The 20,463-nt window shown below is 50.3% G+C and overlaps 8 protein-coding genes across 8 annotated transcripts; 4 read left to right on the top strand and 4 right to left on the bottom strand.

Moving 5' to 3' along the window:
- Positions 1-2,351: 2,351 nt before the first annotated feature.
- BKA55DRAFT_198582 (uncharacterized protein) lies at positions 2,352-3,017 on the bottom strand. The gene has a single exon (XM_046185101.1). The coding sequence runs from the start codon at positions 2,791-2,793 to the stop codon at positions 2,431-2,433; it is 363 nt and encodes a 120-aa protein (XP_046043471.1). The 5' UTR covers positions 2,794-3,017; the 3' UTR covers positions 2,352-2,430.
- A 2,933-nt stretch (positions 3,018-5,950) lies between these two features.
- BKA55DRAFT_525443 (uncharacterized protein) lies at positions 5,951-6,115 on the top strand (the record flags this gene model as incomplete). The annotated part of the gene is made up of 1 exon (XM_046188758.1): positions 5,951-6,115. A coding segment is annotated over one exon (165 nt), but the record flags the coding sequence as incomplete, so codon positions are not given.
- On the top strand, positions 6,108-6,655 carry BKA55DRAFT_582466 (uncharacterized protein; the record flags this gene model as incomplete). The annotated part of the gene is made up of 1 exon (XM_046194123.1): positions 6,108-6,655. A coding segment is annotated over one exon (150 nt), but the record flags the coding sequence as incomplete, so codon positions are not given.
- A 1,392-nt stretch (positions 6,656-8,047) lies between these two features.
- On the bottom strand, positions 8,048-12,373 carry BKA55DRAFT_625332 (copper transporting P-type ATPase protein). Its single transcript, XM_046196833.1, has 2 exons — positions 11,933-12,373; positions 8,048-11,881 (listed from the first exon to the last, which is right to left on the bottom strand). Exons 1-2 carry the CDS (start codon positions 12,297-12,299, stop codon positions 8,511-8,513), a joined length of 3,738 nt encoding a protein of 1,245 aa, XP_046043468.1. The 5' UTR covers positions 12,300-12,373; the 3' UTR covers positions 8,048-8,510.
- A 2,162-nt stretch (positions 12,374-14,535) lies between these two features.
- BKA55DRAFT_582455 (chromate transporter-domain-containing protein) lies at positions 14,536-16,685 on the bottom strand. The gene is made up of 4 exons (XM_046194122.1): positions 16,462-16,685; positions 16,318-16,365; positions 16,135-16,256; positions 14,536-16,074 (listed from the first exon to the last, which is right to left on the bottom strand). Exons 1-4 carry the CDS (start codon positions 16,594-16,596, stop codon positions 14,835-14,837), a joined length of 1,545 nt encoding a protein of 514 aa, XP_046043467.1. The 5' UTR covers positions 16,597-16,685; the 3' UTR covers positions 14,536-14,834.
- Positions 16,686-17,288: 603 nt separating this feature from the next.
- BKA55DRAFT_582453 (phosphoglycerate mutase family protein) lies at positions 17,289-18,251 on the bottom strand. The gene has a single exon (XM_046194121.1). It carries the CDS (start codon positions 18,207-18,209, stop codon positions 17,559-17,561), a length of 651 nt encoding a protein of 216 aa, XP_046043466.1. The 5' UTR covers positions 18,210-18,251; the 3' UTR covers positions 17,289-17,558.
- Positions 18,252-18,371: 120 nt separating this feature from the next.
- BKA55DRAFT_198473 (uncharacterized protein) lies at positions 18,372-18,884 on the top strand. Its single transcript, XM_046185100.1, has 2 exons — positions 18,372-18,701; positions 18,754-18,884. The coding sequence occupies exons 1-2, from the start codon at positions 18,410-18,412 to the stop codon at positions 18,756-18,758; spliced, it is 297 nt and encodes a 98-aa protein (XP_046043465.1). The 5' UTR covers positions 18,372-18,409; the 3' UTR covers positions 18,759-18,884.
- Positions 18,885-19,750: 866 nt separating this feature from the next.
- On the top strand, positions 19,751-20,269 carry BKA55DRAFT_696262 (uncharacterized protein; the record flags this gene model as incomplete). The annotated part of the gene is made up of 1 exon (XM_046200244.1): positions 19,751-20,269. The coding sequence occupies one exon, from the start codon at positions 19,751-19,753 to the stop codon at positions 20,267-20,269; it is 519 nt and encodes a 172-aa protein (XP_046043464.1).
- Positions 20,270-20,463: the final 194 nt, after the last annotated feature.

Below are 20,463 nucleotides of genomic sequence, written 5' to 3'. Positions count from 1 at the left end.
CATCATCGAGCCCTCGGCCCCATACACACAAGCCCAGAATGGGGGTGCCGAACGCTCAGGGGGTGTAGTCAAGGACAAGGAAAGGGCTATGCGAACAGGCGCAAAGCTTCCTCACCAGCTGTGGCCAGAAATTGGAAGGACAGCAGTTTATCTGTACAACCGAACGCCGAACTACGCATCAGGCTGGAAAACGCCATATGATCAACTGCATACAGCATCAGCCAAAGCAGCAGGGATTCCACAGCCGAAGAAACAGCCGGATCAAACACACCTACGGGCATTTGGCTGCAAGGCCTATGCAATGACCTCAGATGCCCAGCAGAAGGTCAATCGCAAGATGCGGCTTAAGCCCAAAAGTTGGATCGGCTTCCTAGTGGGATATAGGTCCTCGAACATCTATAGGATCTGGATCCCCACGATCAACCGGATAGTCAACACTCGAGACGTCATATTTAATGAAGACGAAGGCTGCAACGGAGACTGGGAAAGCTTCAAGGATGAACTGCTCGAAGCTGACCTAGAAGAAATTGCCAAGTTCGTACAAGGATCCTCCCTGCCGGAACAAGACGACAACGAAAAAGCCGAACAGGTTGAAGACTGTATTGAAGTGGCCCTTCCAACAACCACCCTAGCAGATGAAAGCAGCCCTATTACAGACGAAACAGAAGACTGCATCGTGGCAACTGCCCTAGAAAACAGCCTCAAACAGTCAGAAGACTCTGATATCCTTCCAACACCTCCAGTCACACCACTGTCAGCTCTACTAGCGCACAGTTCCAGGGCCTTATCAGACGAAGGAAACAAAACGGTCTCATGGCAAGCGGCCTTCCTAGCCGGAACAAAGTCCCCTCTCCAGACCTCAATCGAAAGGAAGCTCCGACAAGGGGTGAAAATGCATCGAAACTCCCTACCGCCGCCCCCGGCGAAACATCAAGACCTAAAGCATCACCCTTTTGGAATGCTCTTTCAAGAGGCTGAAGAAAGCCACCTTCAGAGTCACAAGGAAATGAGGTCCTGGACTGAGATTCGAAAGAAAGACGCTCGAGCCGTTGACCAACAAGTCCTTGGCTGTATGTGGGTATACGTTTACAAGTTCGATAAACACGGCCTCTCCCTTGCTATGGCAGAAAGAACTCTCGAAGACCCTCCTAGAGATAGGCTACACACAGATTCCTCACGAACCTTGTTGTTTCAAGAAGGAAGGAGTCCTCTTCTTCTTTTACGTTGACGATGTTATCATCGCTTACAGGAAGGCCCGGAAAGACAAGGCCGATGAATTGACTAGACAGCTTGGATCAAAATACAAGCTAACAGGAGGAGACCCCGTGCAATGGTTCCTAGGAATGGAAGTCATACGGGACCGACCTGCAAGGAAGATTTGGCTGTCTCAAACAGCCTACATTGACAAAATCGCAAATCTAGCTAACAAGGGAACATCTACAGTACCAATGACTCAAACAGAGCTACGACCTCAAACAGGGCTAGCAGCCCCGGCAGAAATTCAACGATATCAACGCAAAGTCGGCTCGATCCTCTATATCGCCGTTAACACCCGGCCTGACATAGCCTTCGCCGCCTCCAGGCTGGCCCGATTTCTTGTCAACCCTGGCCAAGAACACCAAGACGCCGCCGACCGCGTTATCCACTACCTCTCACACACAAGGCACCGAGCCCTACGATTCGGAGGACCCGGAGGTCTTACTGTTGCTAGTGACGCTTCTTTTGCCGATAACACCCTTGATCGGAAAAGCTCCCAAGCGTACACTATCCGACTATTCGACGGGTTGATCGGCTGGAGAGCTAGCAAGCAGAATACAGTCACCACATCCACAACAGAGGCAGAGCTCCTAGCCCTGGCACAGGCTGCTAAGGAATCCCTCTATGTGAGTCGGCTGTTGAAAGAGCTTACAGTTCAGATGGATGATCCGACTATCCGTATCGACTGCGACAACACTCAAACTATCAACCTTGTGACCGCCGAAATCGCTACTTTGAAGACTAAGTTGCGGCACGTGGATATTCACAACCACTGGCTGAGACAGGAGGTCCAAGGAGGGAGAGTTCAAGTCAAATACACCAAATCAACGGATATGATCGCAGACGGATTAACAAAGGCCCTGCCGGCAGGCAAATGGAACCGCTTCCTCTATCAACTTGGCCTGGAAGATATTCAGGAAAGACAGCAGCAGAGCCGGAAGCAAGAAGGAATAGAAGCAAGGCTCCAGAAGACAGAAGACTGCCTAGGAAATGCAGGCTCAACTGGGACCTATTGAGCCTGAGGGGGTGTGTTGAATGTTGGAGGGTTCACCCTCAACTTCAGGATTAAGGTTCAGGATTAAAGTTTGAAGCCATAAACTTAGATCGTAGGACTTTCATCTAGGACTTTCTAGGACTTAAGTCCTAGAAGGAACCAGTCGAAGATATAAGGTCTCAATAGTCCTTCGATTGCGACAGAATCAAGAAATATACACGATTCACCTTAATATCTGACACAATGGCTAACGGATGTAAACGTGGATACTCAATCCTCTGTTCTTCTCGGCACCACCATTCAAGAGGCGTGCTTGTCGTCATAGGTCTTGGCGGAGAATTGATGAATTTTTCGAATTCATCCTCATTTCCAGGTTCATCCGAGACACTCATTGACTGCTTGATGCGGTCGTACGGGGTTACTTCTCGTCGCTCGATATCATCCAGCCGCGCCGCGGACCCCGACGGCAGTGGTCGGTCCTTGCGGTGCACGGCTGCAATCAACATGAAACACGCTCGTGTAAGCAAGCGTGGTGGCGGCATCCCTGTGGGGAGGGGCGTGGCGGATCCATATTCTTAAGAATAAAAGAATTATGTATTTATTGGCAGCCTCTATATTCTTATCCTTATGCATAAGCTTAAGAATGAATATGCTCTTAAGAATGGATATATATTCATTACTAGGATGTCTGATGAGCCGCCGTGGCTCGGGCGGGTGCTGATGATGTTTGAAAGAATAGAGGGCTCGAGCAGAAAACGGAGTCAAAATCAGCCAATATTGATAGGCGCCACTAATGTCATGCCTCAGGTACGGCAAAACCAGTGGCGCTCGGGGAAGGTGCGTTTTATCCCTTGAGTTGTGTTGAGCCTCCCACCAGGTCACGGCAGGGGGTTACAGCCAATTAAAATGCATCAGTACAAAGGTACTTATTGCCCCCCCCCTAATTTAGCCTATGATAGAAGTACCAGCAATCTCTCGAGTTACAAATCGCTACATCACACTGCTCACATCCCCAAATTGACTGGCGCCTTCTTTTATTATAGCTTACCGGCGCCAAAGACCTCCTTGTACTTTTTGACCTTGGCTGCCCTAATTGAAGCCCCTTACAAGCAAGGCAGTCTGACTTTTTACCTCTTCGGATGTGTTTATGTTGTGATACAGGCGTAAATTCGTCCCCGGCTCGGAATGCCTGCCTTGATTGGCTCTGTAGATGGAAGACCTTGAAGACCGCGTTATAGAGGCATTCCCTCCACTTCTTCTGACTCATATAATGGCTCCAAACCGGCTGCCCATGTAGCTGCAAGAGGAAGCTATTTATAAGGACTACATCTAATAAGAAGGTCCAAGCAATAGCCTGCCAAGCGCCCCGGCGGATAGGATGATCATAGCCAAGATATGACCTCCTTTGGTCGCCTCGGTCAACATGATTCATTTCGTCGTTGTAGGAAGCGGCGATAGTAGGGATCGATATGAGCTTGACCGGCTCGCCACTAAAAAAGCGCTGTATTGGCCGTACCATTGGGGTCTTCGTTGACGGTCTCTTCCTCCAACGATCACACCTCTCATCGCCAGTGAAGACGGTTGAAAGGAGCAATACGAGGGCATTATCCTTCCAAGCGATCTGATTGACCTAGAGAAGAAGAAGATAAGTTATTGGCTGAATTATCAGGAAGAATGTCGAGTCTTCCTACCTGATTATCGGCCGTTGGGATGACCTTGATCTCATTAAATTGGAACCCTGACTTCCCTGCCTTATCGGCCTTTTTGGCGTCTGCAAGACCTTTGTAGATGCCACAATTAGGCCTGGCTGTGCCGGTTGCACCGTGGCCGTGCTGACGAAGGGAGCGGAAGAGGTCTGGCGACGAGAAGAGGTTATCCACAAAGACGTGATATGTCGACTCCGGCAACAGGTTAATAAGGGCAATAACGACGCTTTGGGTCGAGTTCAATGCCATGATCTTATCCCCAGCTTCTGTAATGACGTGGATAACTTCCTTGACCTCATCAACCTCGTTAGGAGCCCTCCGTTGGTTACTTCTTCCTTTTCCTTTCCTCCCCCCTCGTTGCGATGCCGGCTTCTTCCTCTCAATACCAACTGGGCCGTATTTTGCGCCAGGTTGGTGCCAAATCCACCTCATAAAGAGGCCTAGCTGGGCAGCTATCCAGACCTTGAGGCCTGTGTCGATAGGCTTGTTGGGGACGTATGTAACTTGCTTATTCCTTCCGGTATATCGGATCATACCCTCGTCTACGGCAAGATGTGAGCCCGGATCACAAAGCTCTGTTGTTGCAAGTTGAATATGTTGAGACCATAGCTCAACGCATTGGAAGATGATAGGAAAGTCGTCATCGTTAGAGAATTTAGTGTGGTCAAAGAGCCGGAGGTGACGATGAAGGAGTTGAAATCGGTCATAAGTCATGAACTTAATGATTGAGTGTTCAGGCCGCTGATCCTCTAGCTGAGGGGTCTTCCAATGGTCTTGGACTGTTATTTCGCTATGGACCCCTATATAAATAAGGATCCCAAGCCATACATATACCTCTGCGGCGGTAGTTGGCTTCCAGGTACGGAGGCGTGACCTTTCTGTTATTTCATGTTCTTGGCTATCAATAACGCCGCTCCGAAGTAGGCTATTAACCCAGTTATTAGTATATTTAACCCAGTTATTAACTAAGGAAATAGGCACGAAGTGTTGGAAAAGTAATAGCGGGCTTTGGGGCAGCTTGTTAACGAGTAGCTCTCGTCGCGGCACCTCGAAGGGTTGAAAATCGAAGCCTCGGTCCTCGGCAGCTGGAAAAGCCGGTCTCCGGGTGCTATCACCCTCATGCTCTTGACGGCTATTCTCTTCGTTGATGAAGCTACTATCATCATATGCGTTAAGCGCCTCCGCCGATATCTCTGTAGGTATTGATTGGGAAGTCATCAATTAATTCGAAATGATTTGTAGGGTAATAAAGGCGAAATTAATTAATGACGTATTACTATGTTCCCCTCATGTACCTCATGACAAATGTGGGGATGTGGGGCTCGGTACGGCCGGGAGGCTCAACGCAACTCAAGGGATAAGCAGGTCAAATCTGGAAGGGTTACTTCGCTTAACATCTTGCCCTTTTCTTGGTCGCGTTTTCTCGAATAGAGCCAAGTTCAAGTTTTAACGGTCTAGAATCGGCCAATTATCGTTACTTTAACTTGCCAGATCAGAGCTCGATTTTCAGCCTTTGTCAATGCTCAAAGCTCAAACTCCGACATGACCGACGATCCAGATCGACCTGAATCCACTAGCACGAATACTTCGGCGGAACTATATGCCGATTTATTCGGGCCTTGCTTACAGTGCTGTGCTTCGGCTTTACGCGGAAAGCTCTCGGTTTATGCATAGGTTGACGGCTTCACCGTTGTCTCGACGAAGTCCCCATCTTCCCTCATTTAGTCCAAAACGATTGCAACGCAATAGCGGTGCAAATTTATACTCTTTGAACGTTGGAAATATGTATGTATGTATGTATGTATGTATGTATGTATGTATGTATGTATGTATGTATGTATGTATGTATGTATGTATGTATGTATGTATGTATGTATGTATGTATGTATATTTTTCGTCCGGGGGGCCATAGGCCCCGAAAAGTCTCCTAGGGGAGCACAGGACGTGCTGAGCTAAACTATCTACAATTGCTGTCGCATCCGACTCCACCTAGAACACCTGCAATGTCCACTCGCATCAACGGAGAGCTTCGCAGGCCCTTTCCCCCAAGTGGTACTTTCCTACTCGTAGCCAGCCCTACGGTAGTTTCAAGCGCATCGTCTTGGACGTCAAAGCAGGTAGTTCAGGCAAAGTTCCATGCAACTGCTATTCCATCTAGTTCATCCAGCATATCATCGGCACTAAGGCGCATTGCTTCAAGAGGGCATCCCGTCAGCGGGAACAGATCCCTCTCCAGCCTAGAATTCTCTTGCACAGATAGATCAAGTAGCTTTCCATACCTTAAAATAGGAAATCCATGACCCCTAAGATCGCCAGTAGCTGCAACCTAGAACCGTGCATCCTTGGGGAAAACCCTCGCAGGAGAAAAACCCAAGGCGGCCAGAACGCTGCTCTGTGGACGGGACAATCGCCTCGTTCCACGATCTCCAGGTAAGCTCTGTACCATTTCGACCCAGCGGTTTTGTCTAGTAGTCTCAGCCAGTGAGACCAATTGTCGAAGCCCGGTCGTGTTCCGGGCGGCAGCCGAGGCTGCAAAGAAGAAGAGGTTCTCTGGGCAGTACACGACTACAGAGATCGGTTATGCAGCTTCCGAGCTGCAAAAAGGGCAGCGAGCCATTTGGGACCCGTGCGTCGAGATAAGGGGGCACCAGAGGGCCCAAGAAGTCGAGCAGCCAGCGGCTGCTGGTGTTGTTCGGGCAGCAAAAGCTGCAGAGGTCGGTTGAGGCAGCGCAAAGCTGCAGGTGAGTGTGAGGGTGAGGGTGCGACGACCCTCAATGTCGGGCGGCAAGATGCCGCGAATGTCGTCTGGGCAGCCAGGGCTGCAGAAGTCGGTCGTACGGGAAGTCGAGGGGCGCAGAGTCCGGATTGTCGAAGGCTCGCGAAGCCGGAATGTCGAGGTAAGAAGAAGCCGCAAATAACACGTGAGAAGTAGCGCCCGAAGGCGATGTCAAGAGCTCGCGAAGCTCAATGTCGTTGCAGACACTCGTCGCGAAGAAAGGTCAACTCTCTGAATCCCTTTCTTCAGGCAGCTGTTAGGGTCCCGTTAGCCCCACAGCTGCTTTTGTTGCCATTTTAGCCTGCAAAAATTCTCTACCCTAGCAGAGCGCTAACAGCGGGTGCCAAGGAAAATTTTTTACAGGAGAGAGTTGGACGCGACGTGAATTGACGACTGGTCGAAGCGTCGCAGGGTAGGCATGATCTTCACGGCCTCAGGAAACAACTGCATTAGTAATCTAGCTGTATGCATTAAGTAACTCTGCGGAATGGAATACCCCGTACGAAGAACAACAATCAATCAAAACATTTGCTGCTGCTCATCACATTCACTTTAACCTTTTAAGCACGCTCAGTGCGATACGAAGCTTTGGTGGCCAACTGGCAAAAAGTGCGGCAGAATTTGGTACGTACCGGTGCACTAACAGGTGAGATTTGGGCCAATGAGAAGCGCTAAAAGTGCGGCACCCATAAGGTTGCAGCACCCGTATCAAAATGGTGCGGCACCCCTATCAATTGCCTATCCATTTGACTCGCTGTCGACGCTCAACAAGCCAGACCGGTTGAAATTTGTAGGACAACACGTGTGTGAGTATTAATTGCACAAAAGTTATGATCGATTAAAATAATACGCCTCATGCTGTCCACTATCGGAGTATGCATGTGCGTCATCGTGATGTCATGCTACTTATAGTCGCAACAAAACTGCCGACAGTTTTAGTCCGCATGCGATGCGAAGTGTGTACTGTCAACTGTCTATGAAATTGTTCAATGCTGGAAAAATGACCGAACACTCGAAAAAAGCCAAGAACTGGTGAGTCTCGGCCCGGCCTTAGCTGTCTTGTCTATGGAAGAAGGACATGCTCGCATCGTTCAGCATTCAGCAAGCGACTACCACATTGGTTGCAGGTGAAACTGACGGTCGAGCTATGGTGGGTTCTGCTCGCCATTGTACCTATCCGGTCTTGCTGGATGTGGTTGGTCGAGTTCTTTTAATACTTGATGTTTCTAAACTGGTGGTCTCATAGTACGGCGTTACGGTACGAATTACTTGGGAGTCACTTCTGGGAATAATGAGCGGATGTATCAAAAGCTTCGCCTGTAAGCGAGTGTAATATTTAATATCTGGATCTTAGCTGGAAATTTTGCCACAGATTCCAAACCAATCATGAAAGGCAGCTATAGATAGTTATATAAAACTTCTTCAACGGTGAGAATGAAGCCAAGATGAGAAACTGTGAGCCCCTTCACAGAATCCCCTTTGCAACTCAATCTATCGAGGAGTCGTGGTTGTTTAAGAGTGCGTCCTATGGGATAGGACATGTGTAGAACGATACGGCTGGTGTCAAGACTGTCTAAAAGGAGCCTTCTCTGATACTGAAGCAAGCCATGGAACGATCGATAGCGACAGGACTGCAGGACTCTGCGATACGATTCAAAATTCGACAACGATGGGAGCTATTGCATCCCGTCTTTGGTGACAACGATTCCAGTCGGATATCAAGGAGAGTTTGTGGAACTTCAGCCGTCGTCACTTGTGCAATGATGGCGCTCTGAGTCTAGATCTTCGACCAGCGCAGAAGCACCGCGGCAGCAATGACTGGCAGCACGCTCACCAACTCTCCCAGTCCCGCAAACTCTGGAGGAATCCTTGCGTTGACAAAGGCACCGGCAGCAAGAAGAACTGCGAAGGTGTTGTACACGAAACTCCACCCAAAGTTGAACTTGATGCGGTTGACGGATTTCCGACTCGCGTTCATCATGGTCAGAATACCAGCCAGAGAAGGACGCATGAGAACAACATCCGCAGCGGATTGAGCGACATCTGTGCCTTCGTTCATATGGACGCCGATAGTAGCTTGCGCGAGAGCAACGGCATCGTTCGTGCCGTCGCCGCAGAAAACGACAACCGGCTTCTTGCGATCTGTGGCAGTACCGAGGAGAGTCTGGATGTAATCCTTCTTGTCGGCAGGCGAGCTTCGAGAGCGCACATTGTCACCAGGAATGCTAAGCTTGGATGCCAAGGTGCGAACGGCTCCGTCATCGTCGCCAGAAACCACATGTACCGAGACACCACGCTTCTGCAAGGTTTCAACCGTTTCCGCAGCATCAGGTCGAAGTTCGTCCTCAAGTCCATAGACAGCCTTTAGCTCATTGTCGATCGTGAAGCAGAACACAGTGCAGCCTTGAACAAGCATCGGCTGGACGAGTTCATGGTCCGACAGATTCAGCCAGCGAGAGTTGCCAGCTCGAAGTTTCTGATCGCCTAGGGTGGTTTCGACACCTTTACCAGTCAAACTCTTCGGCTCAGGAACAGTCGAAGTCATGATTCCGATGTCCTTGAGGTGGGCAGCTACAGCAACCGAAACCGGGTGTCGACTGTTTTCAACCAGACCCAGAAGAAGCGGAAGTTTGTCCTCGTCGACGCACTCGTTTCCAACAACGGAGAGCTTTCCTCGAGTCAAAGTTCCCGTCTTGTCAAACACGACGTGCGAAGTCTTATGGGCGACTTCAATAGTGTCCGCGGACTTGAAGATGATACCCCGTTCCGCCGCAACTCCGCTGGCAATCACAATGACCATCGGAACAGCCAATCCAATTGCACATGGGCAAGAGACGATGAGAACAGTGATGGCGTAGGTGATGGCCTGAATGGTAGCTTCAGATCCTCCATAACCACGGACAGTCATGCCCACTGCGACCCATATGACAAACGTAATGATCGTCAACGCCACCATCACGGGGACAAAGTAGGATGCTACCTGATCTGCCAGGTCCTGTAACTTGGGCTTCGACAGTTTGGCCTCGTCAACCATCGCAGCAATGGCGTGGATGGTATTGTCACCAGGCAGACGGTTCAGCCGAACAGTCATGACTCCAGGTCCATTGATAGATCCAGCAATCACCACCGATTTGGGATACTTCTCCACCGGCCTGGATTCACCCGTGAGCATAGACTCGTCGACCTCAGAAGACCCGGTGACAATGGTGCCATCGGTCGGAATCCTGGTGTCTGGAAGAACCTTGAATGTGTCGCCATATTGAAGAAGTCGGGCGTCGATCTCACGTTCAGTTCCACTTTCTTTGTCGACAAGGATGGCTGTCGATGCCTGGAGTGACCGGATGGAAATGGACTCAACAGCTCTCTGGCGAGCGAGAGCTGCAACCCATCGGCCAACCATGATCAGAGTGACCAAGAGAGTGCTCGTTTCGAAGAATTGTCCAGTCGAAAGGGGTTTCCCTGCGACGAAGTACCCAAAAGAGACCACAGAGAAGATGTAGGCAGCACTGGTGCTCAGGACGATCAAGAGGTCCATCTCGATAACTCTGGAAAAAACAAGCGCCTTCAGAGCCTTAGGGTAGAAAGGTCCTGCGATAACAAATTGAACGATGGTAGCCAACGCGAGTGAAGCCGAGGAATAGGCCAAATCCCGCTCGGGAAGAGGAGCCCATGCCATGACAAGAACAGGAATCGTCAAGACAGCGGAGAGAAGCGTCAGGCATCCAACATGACGGACATGCTTGCTCCCAGCCTCCAGAGAAGGATCACCACGAGGCGGAGCAAGTTCAATTGGCGGACCCCAGATCTTCTCGGCGAGATCTCGGGCTCCCACAATCTTCGAATCAAACGCAACTCGTACGGTCTGCTTGTCCACAAACGCCATATCAATGACACCTTCCGGCCATGTCTGACTCATGAATTTTGAGGGCTCATGGGGGACGATAAGATCCAGGCTGGATCCCTGGTTCTGTACTCTTTCGCACTTGAATTCGGTCGTTCGCTCCAGATGTTTCACGACTTCTTCCACCGAGCCCAGGCGAAGATCGATGTTGAACTCAGCTCGTGAGAGAACTAGGCTCGTCTTCAGGTTTTTGACAGCGGGAACTGTAGCGAGAGTTCGATTGAGCTTTGTCTCGCAGCCAGTACAAGTCATGCCGGAAATGCTGAGAACAACATGCTCCTTGCCGGTACCCTGGTTCTCTATGTCGGTGATAGACTGAATCGGGGCCTTCTCAACCTCCAACCTGTGATCAGGCGCAGCAGAGGAGCAGCAGGCATCGGCGCAAGAGCCCTGAGAGCTGACCGGTCGCTTTTCCGAGCAGCAAGAGTCCGCACAACTAGTCTTTGGTGCCTTGACGATATCCTGCTTGGGTGGCTTGCAGCAAGAACCAGCGCAAGCGGCATCGAGGGTCTCTTTGACAACCGCAATCTTGTCTGTTCCGCAACAAGATCCTGCAGATCCACTAGGTGGAGGTTCAACAACGGGCTTGACCTTCGAATAGCATGAGACCGCAGAGATGCTCTTGGTATCATTGTCGTTGACACGCTTGTCCCCGGGGCAACAAGATCCGGGGCAGCCGACCTTGGGAGGGGATTCTTCGAAACGCTCAGTCTCGGAGCAGCAAGAGTCAAGGCATCCAGTGTCGGCGACAGGCGGCTTGGTAGGCTTGTCAGGGGAGCAGCACGATTTGGCACAATTTTGCTTGATGGATGGAGCCTTGGCAAGTTTCCCCTCTGAACAGCAAGACTTGGAGCATTTGCCCTTGATGGAAGGCTCTTTGGCGGGCTTGTCCTTGGAGCAACAAGAGCGTGCGCAGGCAACCGTAGATGACTTCTTGATAGATTTGACGCTTTCGCCAGAGCCCTTGCACAGGCGAAGGCGGTTCTGCGCAGCCTGGTCCTGCGTGACGGAGCCGCTGCTGCTGCAGGAATCCAGCGAAGTGCGAAGAAGGGAGCGAGCAGACGACTTCTTGGAGCACTGCTTCCCGTCCAGCGAATGGCGCTCGCGAATTTCACAGCAGGTTTCCTGGCCGAGAGAAATGAGAGCACGGCAGATGCATCCCAGAGCCTGGAGAGTGGCGCCATAGCGGTCGAGGGCGGAGGTGCTATGCTGGCTGCATGCCTTGCCGTCGGCAGCTCCACTGCAAGCTGAGACGAGTTAGCAATCTCGAATGTCTTTCTGTAAGCGTGACTACTCACTCTTTGTCTGGGCGTTTGCTCCGGGGGCAGCGACAGCACTCATCTCGCATTCCCGCATAGCCAAGCGGTCAAGGCAAGACGTGTCGCAACATGGGCCTACCTTGCCACGGCAGCAATCAGGCGCGTCGGTATCATCCTTGGCTTTGTCGTCCGCGCATTTGCCAGAGGAGCAGCAATCGTCCGGTTTCTCCTGGTTGGGCTCTCCCTGACCCGGGTCCTTGGTCTCGAGAGGCTCGGCGTCGCTGTCACCGCTATCGCAGCAAGAATCCTGGCAACTGCTCGTCTCCTCAATTGGAGCCGCGATTGGTGCAGCAACCGGCTCAGTGGCTGGAGCTGGAGCCGGTGGACCGCAACAGTCGCATCCCATTGTTGAAGTAATTTTTTGCTTTTCAGGTCGAATTTCGTGAGTTGGGATTGAGATGGTGTTGGAAATTGTTGAAGGTTCAAGAATTCTGTTCGCCTGTCGAGACCGGACTCGGGATACCTAGTCAGCGCCGCGCTATCACGTGAATAGCTCGACTACCCCCTGGTCAGTGGTGGCCGGAGCACCGTGGCCCTTTCCTTCGTCCGTGCCCGAGTCGGCATGTGGGTCCTCTGAGGGACTGACAGGCGCTAATTTGATGGCAAGCAAGATCCAATACTTCTAAAACTATCTCCCGGAGTCCCGTTCAGGTTCATGCCACCGTGTCCTACTCAGGAATGACGCAACACACACAGACGCAGAAGGTCGAACAGGTTGCTTGTCCGGGTCCTCGCGCTCCCCCAAATCTTCTTTTCCCCCCGCTACCTTCCTAGCTCTCCGCTGTAATGATGCATCTTGACATCGAGTGGTTGCAACGCGAGATTGCGGTTTCATCGGATACCATCGAGGTCCAAATTCCAGCCCCTCTTTACTTCTCTGGGACTCGTTTACATCTAACACGAAACTAGATTGCGTGTCGTATGTGCATGATTTCCGAAATATCGCACGCTAACAAGACTGATCCTCGCATCCGCACTGACCTAGCCCCGACATTCCAGCCAGCATCAGTACCAGTCGGTTACTCGACCCCAGCGCCAACACCACCCGAAGACATCGATCTGAGGCCATTATCGTCGCGCGAGCAAACGCCTTGCTATCGACCGACTACCGAACCCAATAGCCCACCCCTTCAAGCGCAAGAACAGGTAGGGGATAAGCATGACCTGCAGCGCGATGTTCCTCGTCTGAGGCGAACAAGGTCGAATAAGGTCGACTCGGATTACACACAGCAGCCGACTGAGCTGTCTTGATTGCCACCTAGCCTGCGAGAGGTCATTCAAAGAGGGAGGACTCTTGCGGACCTTCAAAATGCGTGGGACCTGTGCTTTACGCTGAGGAAGCAACCCCTCCTGGTCTATGCCGGCGCAAGCCCGACTCTGGAAGAGCAGTGGCAAGCCTATGTACAATACGAGCGGATGGAAGCAAACGCCAACGCAATCAAGGTCCTCTGCCGGGTAGGTCGAAGATACTACGTCTGGTTCTACAGGCTGTACAAACAAAGACAGCTTGAGGCTGGGGAAGTCCCCGGCAAACCCAGCAAGGTGGAGGTAGAGTTTATCGATCGCCAAGATGTTTCCCAAGGATCAGAAGAGGCAGAAGGATGCCCAGCGCGACAGTCAGGATCCGATCAGGTCCTTCAATCATTAGATGTACGTAGCAAGACGGCTTTCGGACTTGGTAGCACACTTTGGTTGTGGAGTACCTTTGTACCCCGGCTTTTTTAAGATGACCATTTTTTAGTAAGCCCTGGTATCCTCTGTCGCTTGCTTCTCTCACGGTTTCTACAGCATCGCAAAGGTCACAAATAACCATATTAATGACTTGATTGACTTCATCCATAGATGCTACCCCTGGTTGAAGGACGAGGTCTCCAACCTGTCTAAGATATTACCTAATATGTAACGTCTGGGGTTGATGGGTCCTTGGCGGCTCCACGGTTTCCTTGCGCCCGGGCTTCGGCCGTTGGTGACGGTCGTTCCCATGTCAGATATCGGGATCAAGAGGAAGCCTGCAACTGCCTGTATAACTATTCCGTCAATGATGCAATTGTACGCCAGACTTGTCACATCCGGTACTTCTCCAACTTGCTCGGATTGACCACAACCCCTAAATTTGGTACATGAAGAATCACGTCACTACAACTCATGGTGGAACTGCATTGCCTCCCGAAGAGTGGCGATGCATCCAACTAAGCCCAGTCTCTGAGTTTCCGGGGAAGTAGAAAACCAACAGAGAGTTGCACTGAGTCGCCAGCTGCACATTAATGGAATGCATTATCAAGACTAACACAAATGGATCTCCGCCCGGAGTTTCTATTACGGCTTGTCGTGTAACCATACCTTGAACGGAGTGATTCCTAAGGCGGAGCTCATGCTCGACATAATCAACGCCTACGGTTACAACAGTCAAGGCAGCTTTACCGAGCAGGGGACGAGTGTGATCTACAGGATGCCGAATTACAGCGTAAACACGTGGACCGCGAGATCAATTTTGTCGACCGTCATGTCAAATCAGACTGTCTAGCCTGTCAAGGGTGTCGGCAGGGGCAGCTAACAAAAGCCCCGGAATGGAGCCCTCTTACGGAACTTCTATACCCACCTAATTTAGCAGAGGAATTTTATACCCTTTATTTCGTGCATTTTAATTGGCTATAGCCCCTCGTCGTGACCACAGTGGAGGTCCGCACGCATTGGGGAGATGGGCCGTTGCAGAAATAGCCTAGATATGACTGTAAAAACAAGTGAAGATAAGGCCTTCAACCAAATATTAGATTATAGCATTCAGGATTATATAAGTACGAAACATTCCACAACACTCGCTATATGAACGCTTTCCTAAAGCTCAACAAGGTGTTAAGCACCACAGACAATGTGGCGGTCGCTAAGTGAGCGTAACTGCATACCAGATGAGGCCTAAGACGGCGCCCATGATGATAATAACCGGAGGGCTCAAGTTGAATGAGTAGCTGAAGACAAAACTCGATGCTGTTACAACAACCCACCACGGCTCCTGTGCCAGGCTCGTTCCCTGCTGAAAACTTTCAGCAATATATCCGATTTGCCACAAGCGATAAACCGCGGTATAAATGAGTCCCACAGCACCGGCGTTGACACCCCTGAGAAGGGACTTAACCCACCTCAGACCACGGATAGCGCTCCAAATACCCATTGTACCATGAACTGTAATAAGACCAGGAGCAAATATGCCAATAAACCCAAGTGTTGCTCCGACGGCCGAATTGTATCCACCATTAATTGCTGTCAAAGCGCCTAGGTATACCGCAAAGTTGAAGTTGGGACCGGGAAAGCTCTGTTGGATCGCAAGGCCGATAAGAAAGTCGCGCGGACTAACCCAGCCTTCAGCAACAACATATTCGCGGAGCAATGGAATGACAACAGGACCTCCGCCAAAAATAATGGTCCCTGCGAGGTACATATTGGCGAAGAAGCTGAAAAGGTACGTCCTGACCCGCAATTCGCCACGAAGGACCATAATCACAATGAAGGTGAGGAGAAAGAAGACAATAATGCCAAGGCCAAAGCTCCAGGAAAAGTTGAGGGACCGCTCTGGTGGGATAACGCGTGGTTCTGAGTCAGCCTCTGAATGTGAATTCTTGGTGACTGGGAGAGTCTGCGCATTATCTTCTCGGCTCGAGCGGGCCACCGCGTCATTGTGTTCCCTAATAGTGCCGAAAGAAGTAGCAGTGGTAGTGGCATTATTGTCCTGGTCGACAGATTGCGCCTGCGAAATCTCGATGGACTCCGGCTCTTGTGCCCTAAGCCGTTTTGTGGGGTTCTTCATCAAGCCGACTATAGTCTTGATAGGGCCATGAAGCCAGCGATAGTCATGGACGACGGTTGCACAGCCGGCCACGAACATCAGAAGAGGAAAGTACCAGAGCGCATTGTACAGAATCCCGGCCGCACCTCCAAGCAAGACGAGCATACGAGTTATTTTATCAGTGATGGCCTTTTCTGATAGTTGAACAGCAGCGACTGCGATAATGCCCACAGTTGAGGCATTGAGCCCGGAGAGGAGTGCGTAAACGGGTCCGGGAAGAGTGTCTCCAATATTGGAGACGCCAATAGAGAGACCATACATTCCCAAGGCCCCGGGCAAGCTAAGAAGGGAATTAGTTACTTCCGCAAGGAGAGTGCCTAAGTGTTTGCGGGTTGCCTACCTCCAGATGAAAAAGCTTAATAAAGCAGGAAGAAAACCATCATGAATCAGGTTAATACAGTAGTGCATCTTGGTGCTGCCAGGGCCAGAGAAGGCCTGGCAGACGCTGAAGAGTTCCTGGTACTGTATCTTAATCAGCGCCACTGTGCTTCTTGCAAATAATCCATAAAAAACTTTTGCTTACCACTTGATTGTCGATCCATTGCAGCTTCTCGACGAATTTGTCTTGGAACTAAGGCAGGGGAGGGTATTCGTTAGCGCTTGTCATGTCTTGATGCTTAGATGCACCGCTAGGTACGCATCGTCAAAGCATTGTACAAGTACTTACGATCTTGAAATGCACTGGGGGGCCGCCGAAGGATGTGAAACCAAGGTGGTAATTGGTACTGATGGTATTCCAAAACTTGGCCTTCATATTAACAGGTCGCCAACCTCCCCAGACCCTACCGGACCGGATTGCCATCCTGAAATTGTTGCAGCAAAGGAGTGTATACCGAAAGTCGGCAAAACTTATGGGAACGATTTAACAAGCAGCTCCCTTTTTAAATATAAATAAATGTCCATTTTAAGGTACTATCCCCTCAATTGTCGAAAGGCTCCCGAAAGTACCTTGCCCCACATGACCCCTGTCACACGACAGGTACATGAGGGAAACCTAAAGATGCATCATTAACCATTCTTGCCAAAATCGTCATACAAATCATTTCAATGTCATCTATGAATTCTCGATCAATACCAGGCAAGGCCTTCAATGCATATTATGATAGCAGCTTAAGCGGAGAATATGGCAAAGAAGCTCAAGGAAGCCTTTGGCGCCGGTCAGCAATAATAGGAAGAGGCATCAATCAATTTGGGGCTGTGAGCAGTGCGATGTCGCGATTTGTAACTCAAAATATTGTTGGGACATCTACCACCGGCTAATTTAGGTAGGGAATAATGTACCTTTCATTCTTGCGTTTTAATTGGGCAGACATCCCTGCAGTGACCTGGCGGGAGCCTTTCGACAATTGAGGGGATAGTAACCATGGAGTTAAAAAGGGTGCAACTGCACTAACCAACCATTGGCTCAATATAGGGCACGTGGGGGTTGCTGAATTTTAGCTACTCCAGGTCCTGTTAATTTAATTCCGTCCAGCACCAATCAAGCTGAGGGAGTGAGACCCGAGAAAAAAATGACTCACGCCGATCAGGTTCCTGGCAGCCGTAACCGTAACATCCCCACCTCAATGAGACCGTGCGAATGATAGTGGCGGACTTACCTGTCCTGCCAAACGAGCAGAGACAAGTCAGGCATCAAAGCCCGGAGTTTTTGTCACTACGACGACTCATGTTTGGGATTCTTGTTCGAGCCTGGTAGCTGCGATTATTTCGTAAGTCACATTACAATATGATCTAATGCTTCGATTCGAGGATCGACCGTATAGTTTATTCGATGGGATTCAATACAGCTTCACCATCAACTCCATCGGCAATCGCAAAGGTCCTCCAGCCTGCCTTAGGAAGATCAATCGTCATATCTCCACAAAGATACTTCATGAATACGCCATGTGTGACAACAACAACATTTTTCGGCATATTCGCGAGATCTTCGCTCCCGTGGATGTCTTGAACCGTGTCCCGCAACCTCTCTCGGAATCTTTTAGCTCGTGCGGCAACAGCAGAATCGTTGGCCGCGTGAGGACCTTGCTTGGTGTACCAATCCTCAGCCAAGACGCTGAAGTCAAGGAGCGGAAAAGCTATCTCTAGCGCAGAACGTTTGGATCCTGTATCACAGGGAAGGTCGCTTCGCTCCTGTAGGTCCTGGTCTATAATGAGACGGGCGCCTTCTTCGTTGCCATTATTCTTGAGGTATTGTTTGCTTAGGATATGGGAGAAGCCAGCCAGTGTCGTCTGTAGGGTGCGGGTGAGTGGAGAAGTGAATATTATGGCGATTGACCCTGGATGAGGGAACGTATCGGCTAGGGCCGACGCTTGAGAAAGACCCAAAGAAGTGAGAGGTGGATCTCTTTGTGAGAAGTCTTTTGAGACGTTATGTTCCGATTCTGCATGTCGAACTAGGTAAACTAAATGGGACATGGTGCTTGTTCGAATTTTGAGAATGATGTTACGCGAGGTATTTCGCAACGTGGATGTTCTCCTCTAATAGAAGCCATGAGGGGTGAAAACGTGATCAAAGCCCAGCATAACGCCACTACCCTGGCTCGGAGCCATTGACCACCCGTGTTTTGACCCATTGATGTCTTAAGCTGTTCGAAATCTCGTTGATGACCATATAGATGGTTATTTTCTTCTTCCCTTTATTTTGTTTTGCACTTGTCGCCGCCCATTTTGATCTCTATTGCATCGAATGGAAAAGGGTAGCCTGGTTAGGCTTGACCCACAAAACGATCCGTGCTCAGCGCCTGCACCACCATCGTTGTTGCACCTTTCATCAAGATTTTCGAGCCGGGTCAAGCTATAACAAACCACAACAAGCCACAACCCAAACACATAGGCTACGCTATCTTGTCTTTCATCCATACGAATTAATACGTCAAACTCAAGGTCTAAGGCAAAATGCCCCGGAAGGTATGCTGCACAAGTCAACTTAGGCAATTGTCACTCACCTTTTGCTTTGCAGAATAAAACTGTAGCCTCTGCTGCAGCAAACCGCGAGGCCCAGCGCAGGTCCAGAGCCCGGCGGCAAGACCTGATTGCGGATCTACAGAGTCGATTGAAAGAGTACGAGTGTGTTTGTCGAATGGCGAGGCTTTGCTTCAAAGTTTCTCGCATTAGCTTTATGCTTGGCAGAGCATAATTGCTCACGAAAGCCACGAACCAGCAGGTGACGTAACAGGGGCAGATCTGTTGCCTGAGTTGGTCCTTACTACCGGGATCCTGTCATGACTGTAATCTGATTGGGCGCCTTAGAGTCATACGGCGACGGTTCACCAACTACTTACCATCCTTCTCATTACGATATCCTGGTGTGGCGAGCTCGCGGAGATGAGGCTCGCTTTAGCATGTGCTGCCAGGGACAGATAAGCCGCCAGACGCCAGTGAAGCGTTGACAGATTGACAAGCCAGGCCGACTCTTTTCGCATCCATGGCATTCATGGATGGCATCCGCCTAGTACCTGCCTACGACGTGTCGAAAGCGTCAAGCTGGGCTGGCACTACATGTGATCATGGCAGAGCCTCCAATTCCACGCGGGTGCGTGGATAACCTCGACGTGAATATAGACCTCTTGGGTAGAGACAATCTCCGCTGCGTGCGACCGGCCGACAAACTGGAAGGGCGAGTTCGCGTAACGGCAAAACATCCTCTGCATTTCACCAGGGCTGAAGTGTATCTCCAAGGTTAGCCCAGTGTGTCCGTTTAGCTGCATTCTTCTGCCGCCAACCGATATTATTGTAGTGCTTCTAAGTACTTAAACTGACCCGACCCATATATAGGTATAGAGACGACAATAGTTGTGGCTCATGATGGTACGCGATGCAACGGCGGCAAAACGGTTAGTCCTATAGAGAGAGAATCGGAGCTACTAGACTAAGTGCTATGTGCTGCGCTGAGTAGGTCTCAGGATAAAAGGATACTACTGGACGGGCTAGTGAATTCGGGGCGATACTTGTCGCAGATGGTCGTGAGGGCCCTTGTGGATCTCTTCAAGCATGAGGATAGTGGTGTACGATATTCCGCCGCCCACGCTGTAGGCAACCAGTCAACACTATCAGAGACGACCATGAGGGCCCTTATGGATCTCTTGAAGGATGAGAGCAGTATCGTACGAAGTTCCGCCGTCCATGCTATTGGTAGCGAGTCCACTTTGATGGACAAAGTTTTGGATGCTTCGGGGCTACTCATTCAGTCAAAATCACATCCCGATAAGCAAGCATCTGTCGCTCATCATCTTCACTACATAGAACCTCTTTATATGAGTTTGCTGCGACGAGGCTTTGCCGAACAGTTCAGCCTGTACAGTGGTGATAACCTATTGACTATCAACCAATCGTCTGGGCTTCGCACCGCCGCTCTTGAAAAAGAGGATCTATTGCAAGAATGGGTTCTGAATGGCCGGCTCGGCTTGAAGGGTATCAATGGTTACAATCTTTGGGGGCCTTTGGGACGTAGGGATAGTGATCAGCTAGCTCTATAGAGAATGTAATAACGAGAGACAACACCCAGTGATTGCCAAACCCTAGGTCATATATCTAGGCGCAGCTAGTATCGGGTGGCCAGGCATTCATGCCATTGGAGTAGGTGAAAGGTAGAGATATACACTGTCTCTCACGGAAAGTCCGGTTGAAGACGAATGCTACCCGCAACTTCGATCGCAACACTATTTGATCA

The sequence above is a fragment of the Fusarium redolens genome (assembly GCF_020744475.1).
Source record: "Fusarium redolens strain MPI-CAGE-AT-0023 chromosome Unknown BKA55scaffold_21, whole genome shotgun sequence".
Lineage (NCBI taxonomy): Eukaryota > Fungi > Ascomycota > Sordariomycetes > Hypocreales > Nectriaceae > Fusarium > Fusarium redolens.
Note: the sequence above shows the minus strand (reverse complement) of the source record. Positions and strands in the feature narration are given on the sequence as shown.